This window comes from Camelus dromedarius, chromosome 7, assembly GCF_036321535.1.
Source record: "Camelus dromedarius isolate mCamDro1 chromosome 7, mCamDro1.pat, whole genome shotgun sequence".
Taxonomy (NCBI): Eukaryota; Metazoa; Chordata; class Mammalia; order Artiodactyla; family Camelidae; genus Camelus; species Camelus dromedarius.
In genome coordinates this window covers 20,969,452-20,996,723 of record NC_087442.1, presented here as the reverse complement: position 1 = coordinate 20,996,723, position 27,272 = coordinate 20,969,452, and the positions used below count along the sequence as shown (strand labels likewise).

The 27,272-nt window shown below is 53.0% G+C and overlaps 1 protein-coding gene across 2 annotated transcripts; it reads left to right on the top strand.

The window, feature by feature from the left end:
- The first annotated feature begins 16,905 nt into the window (after positions 1 to 16,905).
- On the top strand, positions 16,906 to 27,272 carry IRF5 (interferon regulatory factor 5). Of its 2 annotated transcripts, none has more exons than XM_010975643.3 (9): positions 16,906 to 17,057; positions 22,433 to 22,638; positions 23,687 to 23,876; positions 24,304 to 24,368; positions 24,860 to 24,893; positions 25,072 to 25,341; positions 25,573 to 25,965; positions 26,052 to 26,170; positions 26,427 to 27,272. In XM_010975643.3, the coding sequence occupies exons 1-9, from the start codon at positions 16,934 to 16,936 to the stop codon at positions 26,670 to 26,672; spliced, it is 1,647 nt and encodes a 548-aa protein (XP_010973945.2). In that variant the 5' UTR covers positions 16,906 to 16,933; the 3' UTR covers positions 26,673 to 27,272. The 2 variants fall into 2 exon arrangements, with proteins under 2 accessions (XP_010973945.2, XP_031311198.1); XM_031455338.2 differs by having other exon boundaries at positions 16,946 to 17,057; positions 22,219 to 22,638.

Below are 27,272 nucleotides of genomic sequence, written 5' to 3'. Positions count from 1 at the left end.
TTAAGAGAAAGCGGTGCCCCCCCCCCCCAGGAGTGTGGGCCCCTAATATGCCCCGAGCAGTTGGCGGGAGTAGGAGGGGAGGTCTTAAGCCAGTGCTGAGACCTGACCTCAGACCTCAGCTGGCCGGGAGCTAGGCTCACAGGAGCAGAGGAAAGCCAGGGTCAGAGGCTGGAAAAAGAACAAGGAAATAGCACTTCTGTTCCCACCAGGGTTAAAGAAAATGGTGCCTGTTTTAAGGCAGGGCCCTGGGAGGCTGGGTGGAGGAGCAGCTAAGACTCTGGTGAGAGCTCCCAGGTCAAATCCTGAGTCTGATACTTCCTGCTATGTGACCGCAGGCAAGTCATTTAACTTTCAGTGGCTGATTTTTCTTAGCTGTGACCTGTGACTCTAACAGCACCCACCTAGCAGAGTGTTTGTGAGAGTTAAGTAAATTAATGACTGGGGAGCACACTTAGCATGGAGCCTGACAGGTAGCCATTAGCTCTTATTACTTCTCTTATGTGCTTTCTGTCACCCCAACCATGTGGGTGAGGGTGACTTTATTCCCACTTCACAGATGAGGAACCCGAGAAGCCAGGTAAGTCGCTCAAAGTCACATTGAGAAGAAACCACAGAACCTGGATTCAATGCCAGGTCCTCGGGGGCCCTAGGGCCCCCACTCCTGCCAGGTCCCTGGGGGCCTTATCATCCTTATCATCACCAGGAGCCCAAGCCCTTCAGTCATCCCTGGTCACACTTACTCCTAGCTGCTTACTGCCCTGCCCAATGCCCTCACCCCTGCCCACCCACAGTGCCTACTCCAGCCCGTCTGTCCGTCTGTCGGGGCATCTGAGCATCTTTGGAGAACACTCCATCACTTGGCTGGCTGGATTCGCTTCAAATTCACGGCCACAAACCTCAACAGACACGCAACGCTGCCAGAAATTTTATTACAATTCCCTGGTAAATCCAATCTCCCACTCCCTGCGTCATACCCTCTCCTTCCTTCCTAAACATTTCAGTGGCTCTGCCCTTATCCCCTGTATGATTTTGGCAAGTTATTGAACCTGTCGAAGCCGCAGGTTCCTCCCCTGTGAAGTGGGGATAATAATAGTACCTCTGTCATGATTTTTGTAAGGATTCTCTTAGCCTGGGTTCCCTGAGAGCAGAGCCTGAGACAAAGCCTTACATGCAAGTTTATTTTGGAATATGACCCCAGGGGGCAAGAATGAGGGGTGGGGAGTGCAAAACAGGGAAGGATGGAAAGCCGATGCAAGGCTGCCTAATGGAGGAGCTGGTCACTGCTATGGGCGGCTGTGTCCAATCCCACGGGACCATCTGAGCCGTATGAAAGCAGCTCAGCCAGAAAGCGGAAGCACTTATCCATTGATATGGGGCCCCATTGGGCTAGGGTGGCCCCGCAGGGCATTAGCTGCTCCCAGTTATGCATGAATGAGTGCTCAAGTGGGCTCCCCAGGGTGTCCAGCACCAAACAACAGGGAAATTCCAAAGCAAGACAGATTTACAAAGCAAGAGTTACAGCCGGGGCCTGAGGCAAGACGCTGTGAGGATGCACCTGTGCAGAGCTGCTCGCAGCCCTCACAGAACTGGAATGAGGCGCAGCTGAGAGAATGTGCATAAGTGGTGGGCAACGAATGAGACAATGCATATACAACTTTTTGCTGTGCCTGGCACATGTTAAGCACCCAAAATATATTATTATTTTTATCAACATCATCATCAGCTCCTACTGAAGCCCCACCTGAAAGCCAATATTAGCATTCTTTATCTGTAACAGAAGGTAGAGAAGCTTCTGGAAAATTCACTCTGTGAAATAAAATTCAAGGGTCCTAAGGAAAGGGTGTTATTTGGACAGGCATTTGTGTTTCTGCCATGAGTGACCATTGTGTACCTCTTTGGTGCCTGGCATCGAGCGAGATACAGGAACCTAGGGATGAACGGATCAGGAATAGTGATGGCCGGAATGTCCCACACCAGGCGAAGGGAAGGGGACGTGGCCCTGGCAGAGGGAGGGGTGTAAGCAGGAGACCACACGTGCACTCAGATGTCAGGCTTGGAATAAGGCGCTCACATTTTTCTGCTGAGCTAGTGGAACCAGATGCCGCCATCCTAACCAAATAGCAGTACTTTTTTTTAAAAGAGGAATATTTTGGCTAAAGAAAGAATAACTTGGGCCCAGGCTTGAGTCCTTACTTGACAGGATGTCCCCATGCATGGAAGGGTGTGCGGGACCCAGGGGGGCTTGTGGGCACAGTAGCATGTGTTGCTATGCGGGACAGCAGAAGGGCCCCAGGGCTTAGAATCAGTGAGCCCTGAGTTCAAGTCCTGCTGGTTCTCTGTTTCTCCCTCCTCCATTCATTCTCCCTCTCCACCCTGTACAGACTGCATTACTCTGGCTTCCTGTTGGGTCAGCCAATGAGCGGCACGGGCAGGGCTTAAAGAGCAGGAGAGGAGAGTGGATGAGGTGTTTCTTCCTGGCTTCCTCCTGCTCACCAAGGCTCTCGTGGTAACAGTATTCCTTCCCCTTATCCCATCAGTGCACGGGGCAGCAATGGCTCCCTATAACTGTTAGTCTCTGGTCTTCAACATCCCTGTTGATTCTCTTAACTGTGTCTGCAGATCTGTAAATGGTCCCTTTTTTAAGTTCTCTTTAGCTAATCCCTTTCGAGAGGAATTCTCTTTTCCCCAGGCCCTTAGCTGATATGCTAACCTTGCCATATATTCCATGAAGTTATTCTACCTCTCTAAGCCAAAATCTTTCATCTGTAGAAGGAAGTAATAATCACCATCACAGGCTGGCAGAGTCCAGTGAGGCAACGAGCATGTGATGGGTGCCTGACCCAGGCCTGGGGACTGGCACACAGAAGATTCCAGCGTAAGTTACCTGTGGTTCCTTACCTCCTTCAGGCTGTACTGTCAATAGCAGCAGGTGGGTTTTCTCTCCGGATTTGGTGGCTGGAAGAAAAAGGCTGCGGTGAGGAAGAAGGGATTAGTAAATGATTAAATTTTTATATTTCATTTAATATCTTTGAGATCACACCAGTTATAACCAATGAAATAAACTACCACAAGGGTTTAAAGGCAAAGCCTGTCATTATACCTGCTCCAGCCCCTTTCCTTGTCCATCACTGCCACCTGACATGACCAATGGTAACACAGTCTGCTTTTCCACACCCTCCACCTGGCCCACACAACAACATGCCTGTGTGTGCACACCACATGACTGCGTTTGGACATGGTATTTGGAAATAGGCTGTGCAGGATCCCAGCCCCTATCCCCACCTGCCCCCACAAGTCACCAACTTGCCCCTGAGTCACCTCTCTCGGTGGCTCCCATCTCAACTTCCAAATTCCCTTAGGACCCTCTCTCTCCATTTACAACATCATGTTCACCCCAGGCAAAGGTTCCCCGGGCTGATTGGCTGAGCAGCTGCAGCCAGTGGGGGATGTGCTATTTATCACAGATCTGAGATTCTAATTCCACAGCTGTATCCCTCTGCTGACTATTCCTTCCCCCAGTTCAGAGTAGCTAAGCCGCCAGCCCCCTTCCGGGAAGGGCCTGCTTTGCCCGTGCCTATCCTTAAAATGCCAGGGGTCGCCCTCACTGTGTTCCAGGGACTGTGCCAAGCTGCCGCATGCCTGGTCAAGTGCCGATGTCAGTCCACACACTTGACCATCACTGCTCACAGGTTAATACTCCAGTTGGAACTCAGTACCTCCTTGTTAAATGGAACCTGCTGGAATCTTGAAAGTGTATGTGCAAAGAGAGGCCAATAAAATCGGATTGCACATCTGACCCTCAAAACAGAGCCAGGACCTAGAGAGGAGGAGGGTTGGCAGAATGTTTCCAAGCGCCACACAGGGACTTCCAAGTCTCAACGTTCTCCAGCCTGGAAGGGAGCTTGCTAATCAGCCTTGTACCCATTCCCACCTGGGGTTTCTCCAGTCTCTTTCTTTCTTTTTCTCAATGACTGACTCCGAAGGATCCCATTAGGGTTTGAAGAAGCTAACAGGGTGAGGCAAAGAGAAGAGATAAGTGTGGCTTCCTGCCTGCGGTTCCCTCTTCTTCCCACCCTTTTCTCTTCTATCCCTCATGGCCCTGCTGTCAAGATTCTATAAAGCCTCTGTGGTTCTGGGCAGTGTGACCATTTAGACCAGCACAGTCCAGTAGAATTTCCTGCAAATGTCCAATTTGATGGCCCCATGAGGCAACTGAGCTCCTGTAATACAGCTAGTGCAACTGAGGATCTCAATTTTAAATTTTATTTAATTCTAATTAATTTTAATAGAAATAGCCATATGTAGCTAGTGGCTATGGTACTGAACAGTGAGTATTCAGACCGTGAGGCAACTTTGTGCAAATTAGCGATAAGCACAGCTTCTCAAGACAGCGTGCTTCCTTCCATTGGCTGGAAAAGTTTTGTAATAGATCCATAATGGCGTCAATGTGAATAAGCCCCTCCTAGAGTTGTGCAGTGCACAGCCCCACGTGGCAGCCCTGGCTCTAGGTCCCCTCTTCCGAGTGGTGATGATAATAACTACTGTGCTGGGAGCCAGGCAGGGGCTAAGGATTATCAGAATTCATGCTGACAGCAGCTTTCAGAGATGGGTGCTGAGATGGTCCCCATTTGATGAGTAAGGAAACTGGGGTTGGAGAGTTTAGGCAGCTCCACCAAAGTCACTCAGCTGGGGAGCCGAGGAACTGGCACTGCACCCCAGCTCTGACTCCTAAACCTGCTCCTCTCCCACTGCCCGTGACTTTTCTGTGCACTGGGAACTTCCGCTTCTCCATGGCCCTCCCCAGACAGTGCTGGGTCTTCACTCAATTATAAGACCCAGGCGTACTCTCCCTTGCTCATGGGGCTGCCAGCACCCCGTGGGCAGGTCAGTTTGGCCAGCTCTGCCCCTCCTCTGCTTTAATCCCACAGTATGGCCATGGGGTTGCTCGGCAGGTACCAGTACATGGGTACATTTAAGGGTCTCTCCTCCCATCTCAACCCTGTTGCAAAATTTGAGGACTGGGTTCTGGGGTGGGGGTACTGAGTCTCAGAGGCTCCTTTGGCCCCTGCCCCTGCGTTCCTGATCTAGGGCCCCAATATTCAGACTAAAGAAAGGCAAGGCATGGCCTAACTCTGTTTGTTATGAGGAGCTGATGGAGGCTGGTGAGTAGGGGCACTGCCTGCACTTGCCCAGGGCCCCCGCTTCAGGTTAGCCCGGCGCCCCTCGGCCATTCTCTTGACTCCCTTTGCAGTCAGCCCATGCTCACCTTCCCATGAAGTCTGGCTGGAAGACACAATCTTGCAGGAGTTTGGGCCAGGACTTACCATGGGGACTCTGGTCAAGGGCCTGATCTCACCCAGTACCATAGCCCCACCTCATAGTCTTGAGACAAATAAGATCTTAGACAGGGGCTGAGGAGGAATCAAAGCTGTTCCTTCCAGGTAGTAAGAAGAGAAGGGGTCAGACAGCAAAGGGGTAGAGGCCAGTGCGTCAAAACCACAGCTGGGGCCATCTCAAGGCACCAGATGTCCTGGCCCCTATTAGTGACTTCAAATTCCTGCTTGTTTCTGTAAGAGCTTTATTGAGATATAATTCATATACCATAAATCCACCTGTTTAAAGTGTACAATTCAATAATTTGGTGTATTCACAGAGTTGTATGACCACCACTGCAATCAACCCCATACTCTTCAGCATTCACTCTCTATTTCTCACCACCATCCATCCCCTGGCCCTAAGCAACCACTCCTCTACAGAATGCTTCCAGGCACCACATTTTCTCTATGGATTTGCCTATTCCGGACATTTCAGAGAAGTAGTTCTTTGTGCCTGGCCTTTCACTTAGCATAATGTGTTCAAGGTTTATCCATGTCGTACCATGTATCCATACTACACTCCTTTTTATTGCCAAGTAGTAGTCCATTGTACATATGTGTCCTACTTTGCTTATCCATTCACCAGTTGATAGACACTAGGGTTGTTTCCACTTTTTGGCTATTATGAATAAAGCTGCTATGAACATTCACGTGCAAGTTTTTGTGAGGGCACATGCTTTAATTTCTCATGGGTGTATAACTGGGAGTAGAATTTCTGCATCATATGCTTACTATCTTTAAGTAATCCTTTGAAGAACTGTGGAATTGTTTTCCAAAGGGGCTGTACCATTTCACATTCCCACCAGCAATATATGAGGGTTCCAATTTCTCTAACTCCTTGACAACACTTACTATTATCTAACTTTTTTATTATAACCATCATAGTGGGTGTGAAGTGGTATCTCATTGTGGTTTTGATTTGCATTTCCCTAATGACTCATGATGTTAAACAACTTTACACGAGGTTATTAGTCATTTATGTGTCTTTTCTGGAGAAATGGCTATTCAAATCCTTTGCCCATTTAAAAAATTGAGTTCTATGTCTTTTTATTATTCAGTTGTAAGTGTTCTTTATATATTCTAGATACAAGCCATTTATCAGGTATATGGCGAGCCAATATTTTCTCCCATACTGTGAGTCATCTTTTCATTTTTTATGTAATTTTTTGCAGCACAAAAATTTTTAACTTTGATGAAATCCAATTTATCTGTTTTTTTCTTTTGTTGCTTTTGTTTTTGTGTTGTATTTAAGGAATCATTGCCTAGTCTATGGTTAGGAAAATTTATCCCTGTGTTTTCTTACGAGTTTGATATTACTAGCCCTTTATATAGGTCTTTGATTCATTTTGAGTTAATTTATGTATATGGAGTGAGGTATGGTTCTGTCATTAGGTGCACATCTGTTTATGTCACTTTTTGATGACACTTTTAACACCAAAAACTGACCTTCTTTACACTGAGTAACTCTTTTTGTTTTAAACTCTATTTTGCTGATGGTAGTCTAGCCCCTCCAGTTTTCTTATGGTTACCGTTTGCAATGATAGAATTTTTTTCTATCTTCTTACTTGAAAGCTATGTGCATCTTTGAATCTAAAAAGTATGTCTTTTATAGACAGTATTCTTTTTGAATCTTGGCTTTAAATCTAGTCTGATGATCTCTGCCTTTTGATTGTGCTGTTTCAGTCATTCACGTTACTAATATAGTTGTATTTGCATTTGCCATTTTACTTGTTTTCTAAATATATCATTTTGTTTTTATTCCTCTATTTCTCCTAGCCTGCTTTCTTTTGCATTGAGTGAATATTTTCTAGTATAACATTTTAATTTTCCTGTAATGATTTTTTTACCTTTTTTTGTTTTGTTTTGTTTTGTTATTTTCTTAGTAGTTACGCTAGGGCTTCCCTGTGGACAGTTTACTGTACTGTCCTCCTGTCCCCAGGAAAGTTGCCGGAAGGATGGCCTTGTATGACCAGGCCACAGAAGGGATGTGAGGCACTGAGATGGCCACAGGGTGGCCCCAGTGAGCGACACAGAGGCTGCAGCTTTGATGGAGTTTTGTGGGGCTGCACAGATCTTATGAGTCAGGACAGATGTCCACATCCAGGAAAACACATGTTCTAAGGTCCAGGCAGCAGCTTATTGGCAGCTCTGTGATCAGACTCCCCTGGTAACTACGCCGCCTGCTCCATCCCGCACCTCCATTACCTCTCAGTGTAGACCCCTGAGCTGGTCCAGAATTCCCCTTGGGCCCCCAGGGACCAACAGGCTGTGGGGGCAGGGCTCACTGGGAATGGCGGCCACCCTCCTTTTCCCCATCAGCTGCCACCGGCCCCCTCCCAGGGCACTCTGAGAGCATGCCCAGGTCCAAGGCCAGGATCAGCTTCTCCTACCAGGAGGCCCGCTCTGGGGAGCATGGCAGCTGCTCTGAAGATGCACACCACCTATCAGGGTGACAGGTCCCTCGGTCTCCACCCTGCTGTGCTTCGCCTCTCCTGCAGCACCAGCACCTAACTGAGCCCTGTGAACCCAGCCTATGTCCCTGAGTGGCCCAGATGGAGAAAGTGGGGCCTGGGGAGCAGGGTGGGGGCTGGGAAGGGGAGGCAGCCCCGGAGTAGTTTTCCACGGAGAAAGAGGAGGAGCAAGGCCTTTCATCCTGCAGGACCTGCAGTTTCCCTAGTATCTGATGACCCACCCTGCCCCTATCCCACCTGGCCTATGGTCTCTGCTTCTCTCGCTCAGGGTCCTGTGTAGAATCCCAAAGTGGGTACTTAGGCAATAGCCCTTAAAGGTCTAGAAGGGTGGGAATCCTGGGAAAAATAATCCACCTTGCCCTTAGTGCCAATAGGAACTGGCCCATTCCCATTCATTCTGTCACTCATTCATTTTTAAATTTATCATTCATTCAGTCAGGAACTCCCAGCCTGGAAAAGGAGCTGGGACCTTTGGCTGACCCTGGGTAGAAGCCTGAGGGTACAGGGCACAGGGTGTGCCTCCAGTTCCCCCATGGGAGTCCTCCCTTCTCAGTGGCTCTGGTTTCTCTCCTCTTGCCCCTCTAGCCCTGCCATTCTCTGCTTTTTTCTGCCCTGCTTCATGCCCCAAAGTGGCTGACCTGGGCCTGCATGACATGGGCTCCCTTGGCCTCCGGATTCTGGGCGGATTTGGCTAAGGGGAGGCACTGGCCAGAAATAGGAGGGCAGGAAGGTGGAACACACGGGCCTCCGACCTTGCACGGCCGCAGGTTCTGGAGGGCAGTCCCTCCCTGGGTGGTAGTTCCCTGATGATGCTAGGCTTTGGGTGCCCTCAAGTTTCACAGTGGCTTTCGTAACCCTGTTTAGGCCTCTGCAAATGTTCTAAACTTGCCTCCATTTAATGCCACCTGTATCCTGCCATGACCTTGCCACATACGCCTCTCACCAGGAGCCACCCAGACTGAAGGTGGCCCCTTTTCCTGGGTCCCTGGGGCAGTCAAGGAGCCTGATAGAAGTCATCAGTCCCCAGAGACAATACTCAGCTTCCTGAGAGCTGGGAGGAAGTCAGGAGAGGGCCCAGCCAGACAACTGGGGCAAGGGCCCAGCAGAGCCAGGCTGGAGGGAGAGAGAAACACACACAGAGGATAAGGGCAAGGTGCCGCCCCTACCTCTCTGTGAAGAGCCTGTTTTTTTCTTTTCTTTTTAAAATTATTTAGAATTTTTATTTAAAACTTACTTAGGGTCAGGGGTATAGCTCAGTGGTAGAATGTGTGCTTGGCATGCACAAGGTCCTGGGTTCAATTCTCAGTACCTTCATTAAGGGGAAAAATAATAATAATAAAATTAAAATAAGTATATATTTTTTAAAGACCAGAAAAAAAAAGACTTAAGGAGTTCTTTAAGACGTATTTATCATATATTGGTCTTCTGCTTGCATGAAAAGGAAACTACAAACTAAATAAATTTGTTAAGCTATTCTTAAAACTTCTTGACATTTAGAATTTGGATCTTCCAAATTGTTCTTTAAATTTTTCTTTATTTTTAATTAACATACAATAAAATTCACTCTTTTTAGTGTACAGTTCTGAGTTTTGGCAAATGCAGATAGTGGTGTAATTATCACCACAATCAAATCAAGATAGAGAACACTTCCCATCACTTCGGGCTGCCCCTTTGTGGTCATCCCCGCCCCACATTCCCCCACTATCCATCCCCCCAGCTCGGTTCTCAGACCCTGTGCTTTCTCCTGGGCCTGTTTCTGAGGGTGAGGCAGCTGGGGTGCAGGTGGCCTCTCTCAGGGGCCATGATCATTCCCTGGTACATACATGGGCCATATTTTCTATAGAGGCAACACCCCGGGGCCTGAGCATGAGGAAGGAGGCCCCTAGCAGCCAACTCCCTCTCCTCAGTGGAGGGAAAGAGCGGAGGCATGTCAGGTGGGAAGTTTGAGGTGGGAGGATAGCCCCAGGGATCTCTGGGCGGGTAGAGTATGAGATCTTCATACCCCCTGGCTCTGCCTGCTCCAGGGACTCAGCAAGGACAGCTGGCCATAGTGAGGCAGCCACCCAGAAGCACCAAAACACAGGATGTTCTCTGGGGAGTGGCTACTGCTATGTTTAAATTATCATCACATCTATTGTGTGCCAGGCACTGGGCTAGACCTCACCCCCACTGCTGAAGATTCTCCATTGTTAACAGTAGGACGTTAACACATTTTACAAACAAGGACCCTGAGATTCAGAAGGCTGAACGCCTTGCCCAAGGCCATGCAGCTGGGACCTGAACCTAGGCCTGTCTGACTCTGAAGTGATCAAATATCACTCATGGTCCAGTTCAAATCCCAGTGCCTCATTTTACTAGTTGCTGTGTGCCTTTGGGTAAAGTGCATAACCTTTCTGAATTTCCCAGCCTGGAAAAGGAGCTGGGACTTTTGGCTGTCCCTGGGTAGAAGCCTGAGGGTACAGGGCACAGGGTGTGCCTCCAGTTCCCCCATGGGAGTCCTCCCTTCCCAGTGGCTCTGGTTTCTCTCCTCCTGCCCCCCTACCCCCGCCATCCTTTGCTTTTTTCTGCCCTACTTTATGCCCCAAAGCGGCTGACCTGGGTCTTCATTTATAAAAGAAGGTAATACATATCCCTGCCTTGTAGAGTTGTGAGGATCAAATGCAACCCTGACGTTTGGTGGAGAGTAGGTTAAATGTTAAATACTACTATGGGTTGAATTGTGTTCCCCCTAAATTCATGTGCTCAAGTACTAACCCCCAGTACCTCAGAACGTGGCTTTATTTAGAAACAGGGTCATTGCAGATGTGATTAATTAAGATGAGGTCATTAAGGTGGGCCCTAATCTAATATGACTGATGTCCCCATAAAAAAAGGGGGGGTGGATTTGGATCCAGAGACCTGCGCATAAGGAGAGCTTACATGTAAAGTGAGGGCAGAGATCAGGGTGTTGCTTCTTCAAGCTAAGGAGCACCAAAGGTCATGCTAAGAACACAAAGAAGTAAGCTGAGTAACTTGTTCAGGTTCACAAGGTTAGCAAGTAACTCAGCTGGCTTCTTTGTCTATGGGGATACGTACTAACCATGGCCGCCTCACAGCGGCTGGCTGTGACAGTTAAATGCAATAATGTATGAAAAGTGCTTACTGGTGTCCTGCATGTATTAGGGACTCATTAGTATTACCTGGTTGTATTTGTTCCTCCAGCCAGCCCAGTATGTGGCCTGCCCTCTCCAGAATATCACGTCCATTGCCAACAGGGCCTTAATCAACACGGCCCCTCAGCCTTGAGCTGCAGACCGGCGGTGTTACTCCTGGCTCTTCGCCATAGCTTGGGATGGGCTGGCTCCCGGCAAAAGGCCCACCACTTACTCTCTCCCTGACCCCATGGCCCCAAACTGCGGTGAGGACGCAGGATTGAGCACACTTGCTCTCTAGATGGCCAAGTTTCAGGTGGACCCAGGATCCCCGGGCTCACTGCTCTCTTGCCCAGGCTTTTCAGGCACTCCTGAGATCTGCAACTGCAAAGCAAAGCCTCTGCATTAAGTTGGGGGTGCGATGAGGAAGCCCCTGTAAGTTCTTTCCTCCTTGAGCAGGTGCCTCTTTCTTCTTCCTGTCTCGTCCCAACCTCCACTCCCGGTGATGGCCCCTGGAAAAGCAGTCAGGCCATGTTGGCCTCTCTGTGGGTTTGGAAGGACGGCTGCAGGAAAGAGGGAGGAGGAGAGGCTGAGAGAAATAGGGAAGACATGGTCCTCAGACTGGCACAGATCCGCAGGGACTCCTGGATCCCACATGCCCACCAGCACCCTTATGGCCCCAGTCTGCTGGGCATGGGGGACTGGGTAGGTGTCAGAGCTCCAGCTGGCTCCTCGCTTGGAAAGCTGTGAAACACTGAGATTCCAGGAGTAAGGACTCCCCCTAGACTCCCCTCCAGAGAGAACGGACTTCCCTCTTGGTGGGAGGGCCCAAGAGAGCAGAGTGGATCCTGCCCTAGGAGTCCCCAGGGACCATCAGTCCTCAGGGCTTTCTGCTTTCTTGCTTTTCTACCCACAACATCAGCGTCTACAGAAGAAGCAGATAACCTGGGCCATCCCCCACCTCCGGCCCCCAGGCCTAACCCCTACAGGGTCGCAGCACTGGCCCAGGGGTACCCGGCTGGCAGGAGCCAAACATCTGTCCCCACAACTGTTTGGTGACTGGCCCCCAAGAGCTCCTTCCTCTGCCTCCACCACACACATGAAATGCTCAGGCCACAACCCCCATCCAGCCCAGTCCTTAGAAGGCCAGAGAGGGGCAGCTGGGACATCCCTCTTCCAGGGTGAAGTGTTGAGAGGCCACTTGGGACAAATATCATGTCCCCTGCCCGACTCCCATAATCTCCCACCTCAGCCACTCCAAGCTCCAGGCCAGAGAGCGCCTCCTCTGGACTTCCAGAGCCGTCCCCAGAGTGCCCTCCCATCCAGGGTGGTTCTGTCATCTTCCCACCACCCTGAGGTCCAGATGTGAGCTGAGGAGAGCCCCCGTGCCCTTGGGCTGATCCTGCCATCCTGAGTCCCCTCTAATCTCCCACCTCAGAGGGACAGCAGTTCTGCCCCAGGGAGGATCCTGAGCTGTGGGGGCTTGAGATGGATCTGGCTGGTAAGCTGCAGGGCCCCCTGCATCCCACATCAATGATGGGTGGTCCTTGTGCATCTGGATAGGACCGCTTTCCCCGGTGGGGACACCTATGGACTCTGGGCTTCAGCCAAGGTCTGTTTGGGACAAGAAAGGACACTGAGATCCATGGCTGGTTCCTGTGGGACCAGGGTGACTTCTGTTCCCACAAAGCAGGGGCCCAGCCATTCCCATTGCAGGAACCCCAGAAGGGTGCAGTTTCCAGGTGGGACTTCCTCCTCTTTCTTTTCCTCCTTATCCAGGTGCTATATGCTCTATCGAGAGTCCTCCAGAGAGGCAGGAAGAATGGAGGCCCCAGTCCCTTCCTAGCAGAGAGGGAAGTGGTTTGAGCGAAACACTGAGCTAAGCAGATTTTAGGAGTGCCTGAATCAGACCCAGTGCAGCTGGTGGGTAGGGGTGGGGAGATGAGGGGCTGGGTGAGGCATCCTGGTGTCTAGGTTGAAGATATGAGTAGGGAAGAATCTGCAGAAGAAGCAATGATGATTGCACTGAGAGGCAGGGCAGGGGCGAGGCAGCACGGGGTAGGGGAGGATGCTAAGACACTGAACTGAGGTAGGAGCGGAATCCAGGGCATTTATTTACAAGGGACGGTGAGAAACCAGGGCAATAGTGAAACTCCTGGATCTGAGAGTTTAAGTGTGAAAGAGACTCAGAGACTGGCATTTCTGAGGCATTCCTGAGGGTTTCAGGGCCTGCTGGAGCTCTAGGTCAATGGTGCAGAGCGGAATCCATGGGAAAAGGGTAGAAGCCAGATGGCAGAGGATCAGGGAGAGGAGAGGAGCTGACCATGAAGGAAAAGGGAAGTAGCATTTGTTCTCAACAGGGCCAAGGGAGCAGAGAGCCAGGGCCTGGGATGGACGAGGGCAGCTACACAGCTTCCTGGGCCTTAGGCTATTTGAAGAGCTAGAGAGAGCTGCAGATTGGTGAGAAGGGGTTGGACATGAGGTCTAGAGGTGTCTGTGTGACAGTGCCGACCAAGTGGGGGACTTCCAGCTTGCACCTCAGAATACTCTGAAGAGGCAGTGTTTAGTAAGAAAGGGGAAGGAAGCCCCAGCTGTGGTGTCCTGGGCATCAGTAATAATAAAGCTGCCACTGGTTCACGTCAGACATAGCATTATGCACTTTAAGAGACAGGAGCCAGAGTGACTGTGTTAAAAGCTAGATCAGGCCATGTGGTGCCTCTGCTCAGCCTGTACAATGACCCATGGGGCGCCCCTCAGTTTTGTTCCCGAAGCTTTCACTTGTTTGGCTCACTCCACAGAATAGAAGTTCCAGGAGGGCAGGGGCAGTTTAGACAAAGTTCACCACTTTTCCTAGCACAAAGGGCCTAAGCATTTGTTGAATTTAGGCCTCACAGCCAATCTGCGACCATGATGGTATCATTCTCACTTTTAGGTGGGGAAATGGGGGTTCCAAGACAGTCCGTGGTTTGCTCAAGGTCACACAATTTCTAAGTGGTAGAGCCAGGTGTGACTCAGTCCTGCTGGATTCCAGAGCCCAGTGTCTAGACAAGTTCCCAGAAATGGGGGGCATCTGAGGAACAGGCCAGTCTGGGGAAGACGGAGAGCCCAGACGGAGGGGATGGGTCTTCTGGAGGGGAGGGTTTGGCGGCAAAGGCAGCTGTCATCTGCCCAGGCCTGCACGGAAGGGGCGGGTCCAGAGCTGAGAGGAGGGTCTCACCCAGCTGCCCGCTGGACCTCTGTCTTGTGTCTCCACCACTCACAACTGGGCTTCTTTCAGTTCCCTTTGGGGACTCGGCTCCCCCACTAGCCCACACACATACACACCCACAGGGCTTCTTCCGGAATCAGGCCTCTCACCACACCCTCAATCTGCTGTTCCAGCCAGGGGAAGTGGGGGCAGAGGCCGTCTCACCATTGGGAATGAGAGGCCTGGACACACATCCCTGCTGAGGCTCCTGGGGCCGTGGAGTCCAGGCCTCCCGTTCCCCGTGTGCCTGGCCCGATTGCGGGGGAACTGGCAGTGAGCACGTGGCAGTCAGGTATTGTCTCACATCCCTTTTACTTGTGATTCATCATAAGACAGCATCTGGAAGCAAGAGGACCTTTCAATTTTGGAAGCACCTGACTGATGCTCTCTGCCCCCATCCCTTCCTCCCTATGCCAAGTCTCTGACCCAGAGTGGTTCTTGGCTCAGGTTCCCATGGTCCAGGGAAGGCAGGACCCAAGCTAGTGGAGCCCCTGGGTAGCCCCTATCCCTGAAGCCTCACGCCAATGCTGCAAGCTAGGTAACACCACCCCCCTCTTTACTGCACAGAATGAGATTCCCAGGACCTGCCTATGGCCACTGAGCTTGAACACAGCAGAGATGGATACAAGCTCAAGGGCAGTGTCCTTTCTTCTACACACAGCCCCCACATGGTTCTTGACAAAGTTCAGAGACTTTAAGGGCAGGAGGCCTCACCAGAGCACAGGGGATAGGGGAGGGGGGCAGGGTGCAGAATCCTAGTCTTGTGTTTTGTCAGACTGTGTGGGGGACATTTAACAATAAAAGAAGGCTCTTCTGAACTATTCCTCCACATATATTTCCTAGTCCAATATAGAGCACTTTCTATTAAGCACAACTGACCTCCAGTGAAAAAGATTTGCATTTTGGGAGGAACCACTTTCAATTAAATCGTGGCTTCATTTTTAAAGAAAGAAATACAAAGCAATCTCCCTATCATTTTCTGCATCCACACTTTATATTTTAAAAATGTAAAATAGTGAAATATTCAGCAAGTATAAATAATAAAATATATTTCTATTTTATGTCAGGGCTTCAAGAGCAAGGGAGAGGGAGAGAGATGCAAGAGAGAAGAAAAAAGACAATACATAATGAGTAATGATACAGATTAGGGTAGACCAACCCAAGTACTCCTACAGGGATGGAGAGAGGAAGGTCAAAGTTCTGATTCATCAACTAATACTGCTGTGTTTATTCCAAATACAGGCACTAAGGGCAAATAGTACTCTAGAATTTACATGTTTTATTTTCTATCTAAAATTTAATAACTTGACATATAAGTTTCTTCATTTAAAAATATTTTTGTTAAAAATTACTATAGAAAGCAAAAAATGAAAGACAGGAGTGGTCCTTGAATAAGTTGATTCCAGTGGGAATCAGACGTTAAAATCCTCGGTGAAAACCAGCGAGGACAAGCTTCCGAGCCCGGGAACCCGATCTAGGGAGAGAAGTCAAGGTAAACTTTCCAGAAGACATGATGCTGAAACAAAATCTGAAGAGCAGGAGTTCCCAGGCGAAGAATGCTCCAGGAGAGGGAACTGGGTGTGTGGAAGTTGAGGTCGGATGTGTGAGAGCGAGGCTCACTCATGGAACCTTAAAAAGTAAGCCAGACTAAGCGAAGTAAGCCAGACTAAGCGAAGGAAGCCAGAAAGAGAAAGAAAAATACCGTATGAGATCGCTCATATGTGGAATCTAAAAAACAAACAAACAAAAACAAAGCATAAATACAGGACAGAAATAGACTCATAGACAGAGAATACAGACTCGTGGTTGCCAGAGGGGCGGAGGGCGGGAAGGGATAGACTGGGATTTCAAAATTGTAGAATAGATAAACAAGATTACACTGTATAGCACAGGGAGATTTACACAAAACGTTATGGTAACTAACAGAGAAAAAATGTGACAATGAGTGTGTATATGTCCATGTATGACTGAAAAATTGTGCTGAACACTGGAATTTGACCCAAAATTGTAAAATGATTATAAATCAATAAAAAATGTTAAAAAAAAAAAGTTCAGAATGGCGGACGGATGGTCAAGGTAGCGGTGAGTGAAGAGATGGGACAGGCGACCAAGGCGCTGACCCTGAGAGGCTGGAAGGCGACCAGGGAGTGGGAGCTGGGGCAGACAGGTGCGAAGGTTAAGAATTAGAAAGGGACAGAGTAGCCTGAGGATCTCCGTATGCAGGCGCGTGGAGAAGGGGACGTTTGAGTCTGGGTGCCTGCGGCTTAGAGTTGACCGACCCTCGGAAGAGGCGCGGGCGAGAGGGGCAAGGGCCGGGGGCTGTCTATCGGTCCGCCGCACTGCGCTCGTACGTGGCTCACTTGACCGACAGTGTCTGCACAGATCTTGAGCTCCGAGAGAGACAAGCTGGGAAGCTCCCGGGCCCAGCCGAACACTGCAGCAGGGTGGGGTAGGGGGCTGGGATTGTCGAAGGACTATTTCGCGGTCCCACATTGCCGAAGGAGCCCAGTAGTCGGTCTAGGTCCTCGCGCTGCCGGGCGTCCCCTCAGCGGCTCTGGGCTGCAGGGGGTCTCAGCCTGGCCAGAGGCCCAGCCCAGTCCCTCGGCCGCCGGGTCAGTGCGGGAACCGCAGGGTGGCTCCGCGGGGCAGGGCGGGGCGCTGCCCGAGCACCGAGGCTCCGCAGCCACGGCCCAGGGGCGGGGGCGGGTGATGCGGAAGTGCCGGGCGGTCGGGCGGGCGGACCAGCAGGAGGTGCAGCTCCGGGAGGGCGCAGCTCAGCCCCACCGCCCGCCCTGTGCTCCCGGGCGCAGCCACGCGGGCTCACCGCAGACAGGTAGGTCCGGCCGCGGCGCGCTCCTCTCCGAGCTCGCGGGGCACCTGCCAGCAGCAGGCCTGGCACTGGAGCGGAGCAGACGCGCAGGAGGGATCCGCGCCCGGCTCTGCCTGGCACTCAAGCTCGGGGAGACGCCTAGGGCAGGGCGCACCCGGCAGGTCTGGCGGCCTCCAAGATGCCTCCTACGTCCGGATCAGCGTGGGGTGCCCCGCACCGCCAGCCTTCGAAGGTGCCCGAGGAGCCCCAAGGCGCGGGCGGTGGAGTTGGCACCGCTGCCAGGGGCGCCAGCTCTGCTGCCTCTCTCCCTTCGCCTCGCCATCGCCAAGGATGGGTAGCGCCGGGGCGCACGACTTGGGCCATGGAAGGGCGAGCCTGGATTCCCACTTTCTGTGCGCTCCGATCCTCCTTCCCCAGGCACCCCTCATCCTCTCTGGTAGGAGGATGCGGTTTAAAGGATTCATCCTCCCAGGATCTTAAGGCCAATGGCAGGAATTCGGGTAGAGCGAATGTACGGAGATGGTCTCAGGCAGAGGCGCCGTTCTTTGATTCCTGGCGGAGAAAAGGAGGCGCTGACCCTCCTAGCAGAGAAGAACCATGAGGCCCAATACTTAGTTTCTTTACGTCCTTCCCTCGAACTTAAAAACGAAACAAGAGTCTACGAGCGAAGAGAAAGAATAGTGTGGCCGTGATGCATGATAAGAGATGGCGAATGCCTGCGCCAGCACCAGGCGGTTGGCTTCGGCACCCCGGGGGTGCCGGAGCTAGTACCCCGGAGCGGGGGTTAGGGAAGAGGGAACTTTCCTGGCCTCGCCGCCACCGTAGGCACAGTAAAGTGGGGAAGAGGGTAGGGGCGCCAGCCGGAGACAAACCGGGAGGCCGACCCTAAGCCAGCGCCCCGGGGGTGGCTCTGTAGGCTGGCCCAAGAGGCGCGGGCAAGCCGCCCGGGACGGAACCTGCGGGGGCGGTCCCGAGTGTAGGGCCTGACCAGGGCTCCCTGAGCGCCCACAGCGGGGATAAATGACCAGGACCAGTACGGACGCGGGCGGAGCCGACGGAGGAAGCTAAAGGCCCTCGGGAGGAACAGCCAGGCCAGAGCAGAGCTGTCTGGCCGGGGCGCTGGGGCTCGCAGCAAGTCAAGGGCGGCACTGGGAAACCCCCCCTTTTTTTACCTAAAGGCCCTTTTTCGGGGATTTTCCCCCTGCGCCTTGGCCTTCCCACAACGTGCCCCGAGAGGAAGCCGAGAGAGGCTTCTTCCTGCCGCATCTGCCGCCCCGAGCCTCATCTACTCTCAAGATGTGTTTTCAACTCACCTGGAGGGGGCGGGGTTTAAGGTCACGCCGGGCGCGGGGAACCCCTTGCCTTCTTCATGAGCTTGGTGTGGAGTTTGCATGAGACGACTGAATCTGACAAACCCAGGAGGGGCAACAGCCGGCTGCTCCGCCCACTACTGGGGGCTGCAGCGCTCCTCCCGTAGGGGTCCCTGGTGCCCATTGTGTTCCAGGCTCCTGGGGTGGCTGGCTCCCGGGATTTCAGGGTCCTGGCCTGAGTTGTGAGGCCGCCCCACCCCAGCAGGGGCGCCTGGGCTACCCCTTCACTTATAGGGGCTTCCTCCTGTCCTCAGCAGGCCACACCTCCTTTGATGTTTCCATGGAAGCTGACACAGGCACTTCCGGCTTTCCTCACTTTCCCGGGCTCAAGTCCACAGGGCTAGGTCTGAGGGCTATGGACTTGATCAGCTGTCAAGGAGTCAGGGTAGACCCCCTTGACCAGCCTGCCCCCTGCTGGAAAATCAAGTCCTCCTCCCAGCCGCGGGTAGGGGGTGTAGGATGGACTTTCTGAGGGCTGTGCTATAGCTTCTGGGATCACCTGGGAATCTGGGCCACTGCTTCTCTCTGGAGAGAAAGTAGGGGTGCGGTACAAAGGCACTGAAATTCAGAACTCCTGGCATTAGGATAGTCTGAGTCAGATCTAAGCCCTCCTCCAGGCGAGAGGAAGCCTCCTTGGGGAGCTGATGCTGAGCCTGGTCCTCGTGCCCCTGGCTGCAAGCAACACTCCCCCAACCCCGCAAGCTGAAGACCCTATTGTGGCATGCTGGACAGACCCTCCCTTGGCCCTGGCCAGGCGTGTCGTGGGAGGCCCTCTCCAGAGACCATCCCTGTGTTGCTTGAAGGTGCTGCACCTTACTGACAAGAGACCAGAGTTACACGTTCAAAACCTTTGTGTTGAAGAGCAGTGCTGGGGCAGGCCAGGCAGTTGGACTCGCCTGGACTTCCTCCTTGCCCTGGGCAGAGTCGGCGAACTTTCTGGCCTCCCAGCTGCACCACCTTTGGCAGAGCTGCGGGCCTGACCATGTGTGTGAAGTCCTCAGGGAAGCTTGCCTTTCCCTCTGTGTCAACAGAGCTTTCCTCTGTCCACCTTCTCTTAGCCAGAATGGCCTGCTACTGTGACCGTCGCCCCTCTATTCTAGGACCCAGGACTTTGGGAGGAGTGGGGGTGCTACACATACAAATATGGCGGGTGAAACTCTCCAATGCTGTGAACCACACAACGTACAATGACCATCAGTGGGCTTGAGGGTAGGGGGGTGGGCCACAGGGTGAAACAGTGAGAATTTGGTCTAGGGGACCCAAATGTCATTTCCTCCACATCCCGTCCCGCCCCCAGCTCACAGTGAGTCAGGTTTCCGAGTTGTCCGGTCTGGCCACTTTCATTTCCCCCAGGGCTGGGTGGAGGCTAGTGCAGAAAGGGGAACCGAGCCACCAGAGCCACCCGAGCCACCCATCTTCTGAGGCCTGGGGGCAGGGCTGGGTGCTCTCCCACCCTCCCTGTCCTAGCCCAGCGCTGGGCACTGCTCTGAGGAGCAGCTTGCAGATGGAAATTTCTTAGCAGTGCGGAGGTGGCATTTAGCCACTATAACCCAAAAGGGTACTGGGTGGGGAATTTCAGGGGAAACTGAGCCTCAGTGCTCGGTGCTTTGGCCTGGAATGATGATGATGATGATGATGATGATGATATGTGTGTGTGTGTGTGTGTGTGTGTGTGTGTGTGTGTGTGTGTTTGTGTGTGTGTGTGTGTGTGTCCCAGTGAGACCCTGGAAGCCCACCAGGACTTGAGAACTCCCAGAAGCTGCTGCTTCCAGCAACAGTCCAGCCCTTGGTTGGGGGGCTTTAGCTGTTAGAAAGATCTTCAACCTGAGTCTAGCCTGTTTCAGCGGTGGCTGACTTGGTGTTGGCTTAAACCCTAGTCCCTTTGTCACATGGCGGTACCTCTCATCCCCACCCCACTGCGTGTTCACTTCACCAACCCAGATACCTCATTTCCTCCAACCATTCTTTCCTGCCAGGCCTGCCCCCTCCAACCCTTGCCTGCATCACAGCCCCAGAAGCCTTCCTCTTGGGTCTGGCCTCACCTCCTTTGAGTCAGAGGAGGATCCTGGGGAGAGGAGGGCTGGTTGGGGTTAGGGGTGGGGGAATAAACAAGTGGAGGACAGCCAACATCTGGTTGGTATTTCTTTTTAATGGAGGCACTGAGGATTGAACTCAGGACCTCATACATGCTAAGCATGTGATCCACTACTGAGCTATTACCTTCCCTGGCTGGTATTTCTTAAGTCCTACTTTGGTCTAGTGAATGACAGGGTGCCCGGGAGGTGGGGCAGGTGGGGAGGAAGAAAAAAGAGAGGGAGGCACTCCTGCCCTTGAAGAGGTTGCCTGCCCACCTGGATGGTAAACAAGATGGGGGAGTCAGTGCATGGCCGAGTAAGAGCCCCAAACCAGTCATCTCAATGGAGGGAGTGGGCCATGGGCCACCCATGGTGCTGTGGCAAGTGGAGTGTGAGTGCTGGGGAGCCCATCCCAGAGGGTCAGTGTTGGCATTCTTGTACCAGGAAGCATGGCCTCTGGGAAAGACTCTGGCCTGCCCCATCCCTGTGCCACCCTCATCACCACCACTCCCTCTCCTTACCTGTGGAGCATCTTCTAGGGGCTCGGGGTATCAAGGAAGTGGGAGAGAAGCATGGTCCTGGGGCAGTGTGTGCCCTCTTACACACATGCTTGCATGCCCACCTACTCACATGTGTCCAGAAACTAGAACCCCAGGCAGGAGGCAGCCTGATTTCTCATCGCAGCTCAGCCCTTTGTTCTTTCCTTGCCCCATGACAAGAGTCCCCTCTGAGTCCCAGGATAGGGGGCTATGATGGCTCAGTCCTTTCTGTCTCTGACCCTGGGCACACAGATCAAAGGCAAGGGCAGGAGAGAAACCACCTAGGAGTGGAACAGGGCGGGAAGGGGGTCAAGATGGTAAAGAGAAGTTTCAGGCCTTGGGTCTGGAGAGAGGCTGACAGGTGGAGAGAATAAGACAGGGGTTCTGTGTGGCCAGCTGGCCTCTGACTAGGGAGGCAGAGACTGTGGCCCAAGAAAGTGGCTCTCGCTCTGCGGGGGACACTGCCTCTGTAGGTCCTGCAGATCCATGCAGTTTGCCAGCTCCTGGCAAACAAGTTGCTTACTAGCTGCTGAATGAATGCATGGTCAGTGGGGAGGAACCAGAGTCTAGGAAACTGATGGCTTTAAAAGAGTAAGTTCTAAGTTTGGTGGCTGCTGTCCTTGCCAGTGATACAGGAAGGAGATGGAGTTGGCTGATGGGATTTCTCTCAAAATGTCCAGATCAGGGGGCAGGGTGGGGGAAGCTTCATTCCTGAGGGAACCTGAAGAAGGAAGCTCTGAGGATGGAGTGTGGAAACCCTCCCTAACTCACAGGTTTTCCCTTTCACCAGGTTTCCTAGAAGGTGGTTTGTTGAGGGAGTTCTTGGAAGGAAGTGGGGGAAGGGGGCCTAAGCAAGGATGAGGAATCAGCTGGAGACTGGCTTCAGCCGAAACCCATGAGGAGCCCGGAGCACACATTTGCTCCACCTGAAGCAAGGCGACCGGTGTTTTGTCCCAGTGTGCCAGTCACCCACTGGTTGTGGGTTGTCGCCCCAGAGTGGAGGGGTGGGCCTGGCCCTGGAGTGAGGTAGCCGAGGGCAGTTCTCTGGCATGAGCAGCTCTGTACTGTGCCGGCCTTGCAGCAGCTGGGGAGTTGATGCCCCCCCTGGTACAGGGTGTCTGGGTGGGACACACACAGCATCCACTACAGCTGTAAACTCCCTCCTTCCTTTCTTCCAAAGCCCAGATGCAGAGACCTTGTGACATGAAAACTGATGGTTTGAGAGAACTGACTTGAGCACCTGAATGGACTGGAGAGACTCCAGCCCCCAGTGTTGAGAGGAAGGGAAAGTCCTACGGGCCTCTGGCTCGGCTCCTTGAGTGCCCCCACATCCCCTGCCCCAGGAAGCAGCCAGCTGCAAATCTGCTGATACCCTCCTCTGCTCTCTCCGGCAGACCCCTTTGCCATGAACCAGCCTGCCCCCGCTGCCCTTCCTCCACCCCGCCGCGTGCGGCTGAAGCCCTGGCTGGTGGCCCAAGTGAACAGCTGCCAGTACCCGGGGCTTCAGTGGGTCAATGGGGAAAAGAAATTCTTCTACATCCCTTGGCGCCATGCCACACGGCACGGCCCCAGCCAGGATGGAGATAACACCATCTTCAAGGTAAGCCCTGGGAGGGGTCCTTCCTGGACCTCTGAGGCACCCCCTCCCTAGAATAGGACTCCTTCGTACATCTCAGACTGGCCACTCTCCCATCTGCCTAGCTGCAGGGGACCCCAGGCCTGGACTAAGCGGCCACAGGCATAACCACAGGCACACCTTTCTAACCTAATCCCCAGAGCAAGACAAGGACTGAGGGGCATCCAGGAGACCTTCCTGTAACTCCTCCTCCTTGTTCCTGTGTCATTCTCATCACATGTGAGTGATGTCCAGGGTGCACGTTTGGTGTATACAGCCACTAAAAGAAGACCACAGAATTCCCCTGTAATCTTAATACTAGGAGGTAACTATTAGGAATTTTTTTTTGCTTATATTTTTCAATTTTCTGCATGTGTGTGTAGATGAAGTGCAAACATGGACTCAAACCATATATTCCATTTTATAACCTGCATTTTCACCCACCATCAGGACCAGCTTTCCTCTCCAACAACGCACAACACATTTAGTGACCACTGAATGTTCCATTGGAAAGGTTATCCCAGTTTAGTTACCCAGTCCCAGTTTTTGGACACCTCAGGTTGCTTTTCCTGTTTCAGTGTTGAAGACCACAATGCCAGGGACATCCTCTCAATTTTTAACCCTTAGCACATCTTAAATGATTTTCTTTGAGGTTAGTTCCTAGACTTAAACATTTCTGGGTCAAAGAGAATGCTTATTTTTGAAGCTTTTGCTATGTAGTTCTTAGTCTTTGAACCTGACCCCTTTTTTAAGGTTCACTTCAAATCCCTTTCTTATTTTTGGATAGCTAACACGGCCACACAATTCAACATTTAAAAAGTGTAAAATGGTTAACAGCACCTAGATTTCCCTTCGTTTGATGGAGCCCCAAAGGACTGGCCTCATAGCCCACCTTGCAAATGGGCACTTGGGCTCCTCCAGTTTGTCGCTGAAGGTCACATCGACAGCAGTGACTCCCACTGGCCAGGAAGGGCTGGGCCTTTGGTGAAGGGTGAGGTTCTCTGTGGTTGCCTGTCTTGTCGTCCTGTCCCAGGCCTGGGCCAAGGAGACCGGGAAGTACACGGAGGGCGTGGATGAGGCCGATCCGGCCAAGTGGAAGGCCAACCTGCGCTGTGCCCTTAACAAGAGCCGTGACTTTCGCCTCATCTATGACGGGCCCCGGGACATGCCGCCTCAGCCCTACAAGATCTACGAGGTCTGCTCCAATGGCCCCACTCCTGCAGGTATCCTGCCTGGCCCTGTGGGGCCACCTAGGAGGTTGTGCAGGAAGGCCCAGGGCCCCCTCCAACGTGCAGTAGTCGGGGACACGCTGCTAGGTCATAACACCCAGGGGTCCCAGGAGTGGATCACTTGTGAGGCCAGGAATGGCTTGGCAAGGACCTGGCCCCTAGGTTTGTCTTCCTCAGCCAACCCTTGTTCTTGGTTCTTGGCTTCAGAGACTGTAGGTCAGGTGGCCCAGGGAGCTGAGTGCCACAGGGTCGGCAGGGGTCCCTATTGATTCCTAGTGGCTGCGTGGCCCTTCAGTCACTCTGGGCAGCTCTGGGCAGGGGAGAAGCCACGGCAGGAGCTGCCACCTGGAGCCCTGGCGGCCTTCCTCCTCCTCCCCTGCTCACTCCTTCCTGTCTTTCTTTTCTCTCTCTGGCTCTGCAGAGGCACAGCCCAGCGAGGATTACACTGTTCATGCAGGAGAGGAGGAGGAGGAGGAAGAGGAAGAGGTGAGCCGGGGGCCGCTCTCCGCCACCTCTGTCTGCACTGATGTGGTGCGCCCCGCTAGGGCGTTTCTGCTGTCCCACTCTGCTGCGGGGCTGAGCAGTCCCTCCTCCGGAGCCCTGCCGCTCTCCCTGCAGCTCTTCTCTGAGTTTCTTCTCTCCGGTTTCTGAGGATAGGAAGAAAGTCACCACCTTGAACCCCCTGGGACTTCGTTGGTGTAAAACATGCTCACACATGGTCTGACTGTCACAGCAGTTGGGGTTTAGTAGGTATTAGCACCTGCAGGTGCGGAAACTGAGGCACTGAGAGCCTACCGACATGCCTGGGATGGCAGAGCTGGGACTGGAGGCAAGGTCTGGCCTTGGCTAAGCTGAAGACTGGGGAATTGCCTTGGGGGTCTCATGTGTTAATTCTTTAGCATCAGATCAATTTAATAACCTGTCCTTCTTTCTCTCTCTCTGGCCTCCTTCCTCCTTTGACTGTGTCTTCCCTTCAGCTCCAGAGGATGTTACCAAGCCTGAGCCTCACAGGTGGGGCTGGGAGGTGATGTGGTTGGGGGTCTAGTATAAGGAGAAGCTGCAGGTACCACAGGTACCTGGTGGGAGGCAGAAGGGAATCTGGGGAGAGGCCCAGGGTTGGGAGTAGGTAGGCCTGGGAGGCAGTTTCTAGAAGTGGCATTAAAGCTTTGTCCACCCCCACCTTCTGTAGAAGCAGTGCAGCCTGGCCCCGCCATGGCACCCTATTCATTACCCAAAGAGGATGTCAAGTGGCCACCCACTCTCCAGCCGCCTGTTGTGCTTGGTGCCCCTGCTCCAGACCCCAGCCTCCTGGGCCCTGTCCCTGGCAACCCCACTGACTTTAGGGAGCTGCTCTCTGAGGTCCTGCCGAGCACGCAGCCTGGGACCCTGGCTGCCGATCTGCCCCCTCCAGGCGAACAACTCCTGCCCGACCTGCTGATCAGCCCCCACATGCTGCCTCGTAAGGACCCATGGGTGGGCTGGGCAGGGGAAGGCAGTGTAGGGGGCTGGTTTGCAAGGAGGGTGGAGGAAGATGAAGAACAAAAACGCCTATGCCAGTCCCTTCTTGAGTGGGGGAAGGAATTGGGAGAGCTGGCAACAGCATGGCTGCTGGGCAGAGAAAGTCAGTGGGCTGCAGAATGGGGAGGCATGGAGCTCATGGGCCGAGTGGGCCTGCTCCTCTGCCCCACAGTGACCGACTTGGAGATCAAGTTCCAGTACCGGGGGCGGCCACCCCGGGCACTCACCATCAGCAACCCCCACGGCTGCCGGCTCTTCTACAGCCAGCTGGAGGCCACCCAGGAGCAGGTGGAACTCTTCGGCCCTGTGAGCCTAGAGCAAGTGCGCTTCCCCAGCCCTGAGGACATCCCCAGCGACAAGCAGCGCTTCTACACCAACCAGCTGCTGGATGTCCTGGACCGTGGGCTCATCCTCCAGCTGCAAGGCCAAGATCTGTACGCCATCCGCCTGTGCCAGTGCAAAGTGTTCTGGAGCGGTCCCTGTGCCTCAGCCCATGGCTCGCACCCCAACCCCATTCAGCGGGAGGTCAAGACCAAGCTCTTCAGCCTGGAGCATTTTCTCAATGGTGAGGCCCCATATCGTGTTACTCTTGGCCTCCTTTTGTCCGGGAGCAGTTCCAGCCTTTGACTAAGGGTGTCGATCTCAATGCAGAGCTCATCCTATTCCAGAAGGGCCAGACCAACACCCCACCGCCATTTGAGATCTTCTTCTGCTTTGGGGAGGAGTGGCCTGACCGCAAACCCCGAGAGAAGAAGCTCATCACTGTACAGGTATACCCCCGTCTCCCACCCCCTCAACTTTGCTTTCGTTTGAATATTGGGGAATCCTGGGGCTAGGCCCTTGCCCCATGGTGGTGGCTCAGGGCTGCCCACACACAAATAGCCTCTGTATGAAGTAGAAACTGCTGCCCCTGCCCCCTGGTGGATACCCTCCACCACCTGCCCCCTGGTGGATACCCTCTTGTACAACTGGATTTGACAGCCCTGCCAAGGTTCTCCTTGTCCTGTCTCCTCTTTTTCCCCCCAGGTGGTGCCCGTAGCAGCTCGGATGCTGCTAGAGATGTTCTCAGGGGAGCTTTCTTGGTCAGCTGATAGTATCCGGCTACAGATCTCAAACCCAGACCTCAAAGACCGCATGGTGGAGCAGTTCAAGGAGCTCCATCACATCTGGCAGTCCCAGCAGCAGCTGCAGCCTGTGGCCCAAGCCCCTCCTGTGCCCGGCCTCAGTGCTGGTCAGGCTCCCTGGCCCATGCACCCAGTCGGCATGCAATAATGAGGCTGAAGATAGTGACTGGCCCAGGCTTCCTGGGTGGCTGGGAGGACTGATATGTGGAGGTGCGATGGCCCCAGAGGGCACCTGACTGGCTGCAGGGTCCTATCTCTGGGTCTCCTGTAGGTGGATTTGGGCCAAGAAGAAGGAAAAGAGGCCTGAGGTCCAGTTCTCCTTGCAGAAGCTGAGGGAAGCTGGAAGCCAGTTTTGCTTGAGGGCTCTGGATGTGCCCCTCTGCTGGCTTTGGGGGAACTCAGCCATCAGCACCAGCGACAAGAGAAGGAACTCCCCAGACCCTGGGAGCCTAGCTATACAGAAGGAGTTGCCCCAGAGTGGCCTACTCTTGTGGTTGCCCCCATTTCCTGTGGCAAAAGAGCCATGTGCCTGTGGCTCAGGTCCCCCAGGCAGGTCCTCTGCAGGGCATGGGCCTGATTTTGGGGTTCCCTTGTTTGGGCCTCGCTTCCTCATCGCTTAAGGTATAAGCACTTAGGTTTACACCCGATATACATAGAGCTGGCAGCTACCTCCCTTGAGAGTCCAAGAACTGGGGGTACAAAGTGGAATTTTACATATTTTTCGATTAATAAATGTTAAAAACAGGCA

Coding starts and splice junctions, on each gene's coding strand:
- IRF5 (XM_010975643.3), top strand. CDS start 16,934: ATGCGGAAGTGCCGGGCGGTCGGGCGGGCGGACCAGCAGGAGGTGCAG. Junction 17,058..22,432: donor CGCGGGCTCACCGCAGACAG/GTAGGTCCGGCC, acceptor TCTCTCCGGCAG/ACCCCTTTGCCATGAACCAG. Junction 26,171..26,426: donor AGAAGCTCATCACTGTACAG/GTATACCCCCGT, acceptor TTTTCCCCCCAG/GTGGTGCCCGTAGCAGCTCG.